Raw genomic sequence first — 4,566 nt, 5'->3', positions numbered from 1 at the left:
ACTAACTAACTAACTACTAACTAACTAACTAACTAACTAACTAACTAACTAACTAACTAACTAACTAACTAACTAACTAACTAACTAACTAACTAACTAACTAACTAACTAACTAACTAACTAACTAACTAACTACTAACTAACTAACTAACTAACTAACTAACTAACTAACTAACTAACTAACTACTAACTAACTAACTAACTAACTAACTAACTAACTACTAACTAACTAACTACTAACTAACTAACTAACTAACTAACTAACTAACTAACTAACTAACTAACTAACTAACTAACTAACTAACTAACTAACTAACTAACTAACTAACTACTAACTAACTAACTAACTAACTAACTAACTAACTAACTAACTAACTAACTAACTAACTAACTAACTAACTAACTAACTAACTAACTAACTAACTAACTAACTAACTAACTAACTAACTAACTAACTAACTAACTAACTAACTAACTAACTAACTAACTACTAACTAACTAACTAACTAACTACTAACTAACTAACTAACTAACTAACTACTAACTAACTAACTAACTAACTAACTAACTAACTAACTAAGTAACTAACTAACTAACTAACGCCGTATTAGGCGGTAAAAGGTCCATTACTGAATACTCTTCCAGTGTTGAGCTCAACCATATGGCTTTCTGGTCACGCGGTGATTGTCGGCAATTAAAGGGGGAATGTACGTACATGCTATAAAGAGAAGAGAACTTGATGATGTTAACCTGATAAATACAAAACCGTTCGACGTTCAACGAGGTCTGATCGCTGAGTAGGATCACTTAAATTCTATGGGGTTCGAGGTTATGATGTTTACGAGCATAACTCTACAAAATTAGATGAACGAATTTAGACAAATGCTGAGAGGACAGTAATGCTAGAACACTGTCATTCATTCATCGAAATTAGATCTAATTATCTTAGGAACTTTGTTATGCCACAAGATTTGAACATTTTAAAGAACTAGATTCAGGAAAGTGAGTTTCTGAATATTGAACGTGGAAGAGGAGTGTAAAACTGGTTATATAGTGGCCAAGTAGTTTCACTTTTCCAGTGAAACTTCTAGATTTGGTTATGCTAGGTTGATCTGCAAATTTATGGTTTTTCCTCGAATTTTGATATGTACTCTTGGAGTTTCTTAAAATGTTGTTACAAATATCGATTTTATATGAAATATAAATATTTTCTTAAATTAAAAATGTAAAATTTTCAAAGTTTTTACTGCTAACAAAGCTCTAACAGTTTTAAGTGTTTGTATGAGCGTGTATCTCTAAAGAGCTGCCAGTGGTGGGTGGTGCTGTTTTGTCTCCCATTTGAAATTTGGAGATAGTTTGGTATGATGATTTGGTTTTTGTACAACCTCCTTTAATGTTGATTCTTAGGGCGGCTGATGCTGCTTATGAGTTCTTTGCTTTTTATATTCTAGATGTCATTGTCGTCTGTCGTTTGGTATAAATGTATGTATTTGGGTGTGTGCCTTGGTTGGATGTGAGTCGAGTGGGTGGTTGGTTGTTTGGATGGTTTGTGAACCATAAATGGTGGTAAATTTGGGAGTATACTAATACTGCTGCGAATATACATATATACACAGCACAACCTTCACATAAATATGAATCAGTATCTTTGATGCTGGATGCTTACGATGATGATGACAACAACTTTGCTGTTGTTGCTTTTGCTTGCTCTTTGCTCATTCCTGATTGCGGGTTAAACAGAAATTGTCTGTGAGTGTGTGTGTGTATATTTGTATGTGGGGCTGTATTTTTAAGGGTTGGTCGGTTATGTTGTTGTGTTTTGTTGTACGATGAAAAAGCACAACAACACATTATACATTTTTCATCCAACCAACCTTCCATCTATCCATTCATTCAATAACATCCATGCAAACATACAGATACTGAAAGCAGAGTAAAAAAGCATTTAGCTCCTGTCATGGTTATTGTATGTGTATGATGTTTTTTGTGATAAATCTTAGATCGTATATCGAAACGTTAACATCGCGGATTCACATTTAACCTGTCGCATTGCATCGCATCGTATCGTTTTTACTTATCTCGCTCTCTGTATGTGCGAATGTTTAGTTGTGTAATGGGAATACTACGGGTGCGTGTGGCATAAAATACACAAAAAAATTCAAAAATTAAAAATTGAAGTGAATTACTTACTTAACTACTCTTTGCTCCGACCAGAACTACATCAACTCCAACTCTCTGTTTCTGTTTGTGATTCCGTTTCTGATTCCTTCCGCATCCGACTGCCACACAATTACAATTAATCACTTTCATTAATCCTCTAGCTGCTGTTGCCGCTACTTCATCGTAAAATTAATTTGTGTAAATAATGTTTTGAAGTAAAAAATAAAAGAAAAATAGAGCAAAACAAAAATTAAAAAAAAGAAATTAGGCTTTAATTTCATTAAAAGCTGAAAAGAAATCTAATAAAAGTATCGCAATTTGTGTGTGTGTGTGTGTGTGTGTTACATCTGTGGTTTTACAAATGATTCGTAAAATATTAATGTAAATTTACATTTTCTATAAAGAAAAATCAAATTTCGAACAAGTGCAAACATTATAAGTGATTTTTAATAAAAAATTTAAAATTTTATAAATAAAACAATATCAAATAAAACTATGAATAAAGAAGAATCGGTGGTATTATCTCGTCCTTGACACAAGGTAATGTTAATATTAATATCAATAAATAATTTAATAATAATAATTATTGTCATAAAATCTTTTTTGTTAATAACTTCAAAATTTTTCATCAATTTTCAAAATCTATTTTTTTGTGAAAATTTTAACTATATTTATTTTAACTATATAATGAATATTTTCAAATTATAATACTCTGTGCATTATAGTAGTTTAGGGTATAAATACCAAGAATATACCGATTCATCTTATATCCCACAACCTTGAGGCTGTTGTCCCACAACGTCTCAAAAAGGACCAAATTTCAGGACTCATCTTAAACCTTAGATGTGATAGAGGAAATCTGAAAGCAGATTCGGTTCAGCGCAACTCAATCCTTTAGAAAAGTGTAACTTGGTTTTCGACTTTTTTTAAATTTGGTTGGCTTGTGATCTGACATTTTATATGGTGTTAGCCTAGGATGGATAAATCAGTTTTTCAGTTGTTGATTGTCTAGTCTGGGAGATAACCTTTGTATCAAGTAAACTAAAATTATATTTTTTATAAATCCTAAGGATGTACAAATTGTTTTAACATAATATCCCAGCAAAAACTAGGTAATAGCTTTCAATTGTAATTACTTACCTCACAACTTACTTTTCAATGACTATTACATATCGTCTGGATTACGGAAGCTGTATACGGTTATTCATCCGATTTACAATGACAACTTTTTTAATTACTTGTAATCATAATTTCTGGAAAATACCTGCCTCCAATGACATCACCGTGTAAGAAAATTTTAGCATTTTAACCCCTTTTAACGTTCATTATAGACTTGAAAATTCGAACATAAATAAGCTTTATAAGGACCAAAAATGTTGTAGTAAATTTCATGAGGAATGGTTCATAATTGACCCAACACTACACAGAGGCGAAAAATACGTTTTAAATTATACACGCTTGCTACCAAATTGACAACAAAGTGTTTATAATGTTTCAATATCATCCGTTGTCAAAATATGCATGGATAGTTGTCAAAACAACAAAAACATAAAAAATATACTACGTTATCAAATCAACAAAAATGATGATAAATAATAAATGACGTTGTCAAATCATAAACGCAGATTCGATCTTCGACTGGCGGCGGCTAACTACGATATGGGGTATCTTTTCGGAGTGAAGACCATGTGCTATCAAAGTGACTATGTTGTTAATAGAACGTTGCGTTGTAGAAATGACAACGATGCATTGCCGAAATGACACAAAGCGTAATCAAAATGACAACAATGCGTTGTTGCAATGACAACGATGCGTTGTCGAATTACAATTGTAGTTGCCAAAATGGTAACGGGTGTTATTAAATTTTATACGCATCCGTTCTCTAAATGTTAACAAACGTTGTAAGAATGAGTATTTTTCTACCGGTTTTGTCCATAATTCCAGCTTGAATGTCCATAATTCGCCTGAGTGCTTTGCTTATAGGAATTTAAAAAAAAAAAAAAAAAAATGTAATCGAAATTTGAATTACAAATGGAACACTCTCATAAATTTATTTTAAATAAAGTACATTTTCGTCACACTAAAGTACCAGAATTTTCTCTTTTAAAGGTACCAATTCAATCAAATGATGTATGTTTTAAAAAGTAGTTCAAGTTGGACCAAATAGGGTTTGGAATTCGTGTTACAAAAACCACATCATTTAGTGTAACTAAATCTAACAATTTGTAACTTTGAATCAAAATTTACTGAATTAGTTTGAATAAATTTCAAAATTCCCATTTTCACGGTCCTTTTAGTACTTGTGGGAACCTATTAAACAATGTTCGCAGGTTCAAACCGTTAAAAAGAAAATGATATTTTTTAAAAAGTACCAAAAATAAGTACTATTTTTACCCTTTAAACGTT

The 4,566-nt window shown here is 31.3% G+C and overlaps 1 protein-coding gene across 1 annotated transcript in view; it reads left to right on the top strand.

Annotated features, from left to right (window-relative positions):
* Window positions 1-2,655: 2,655 nt before the first annotated feature.
* The window catches only part of LOC119611519 (photoreceptor-specific nuclear receptor), a 19,221-nt gene continuing 17,310 nt past the window's right edge, over window positions 2,656-4,566 (top strand). The window contains 1 exon segment of the mRNA XM_037967133.1: window positions 2,656-2,693. Coding sequence (XP_037823061.1) covers window positions 2,656-2,693 — 38 coding nt within the window.

The sequence above is a fragment of the Lucilia sericata genome, unplaced genomic scaffold (assembly GCF_015586225.1).
Source record: "Lucilia sericata isolate MDLA Ls3-8-SP2 unplaced genomic scaffold, ASM1558622v1 Contig001471F_arrow, whole genome shotgun sequence".
Classification (NCBI taxonomy): domain Eukaryota; kingdom Metazoa; phylum Arthropoda; class Insecta; order Diptera; family Calliphoridae; genus Lucilia; species Lucilia sericata.
Note: the sequence above shows the minus strand (reverse complement) of the source record. Positions and strands in the feature narration are given on the sequence as shown.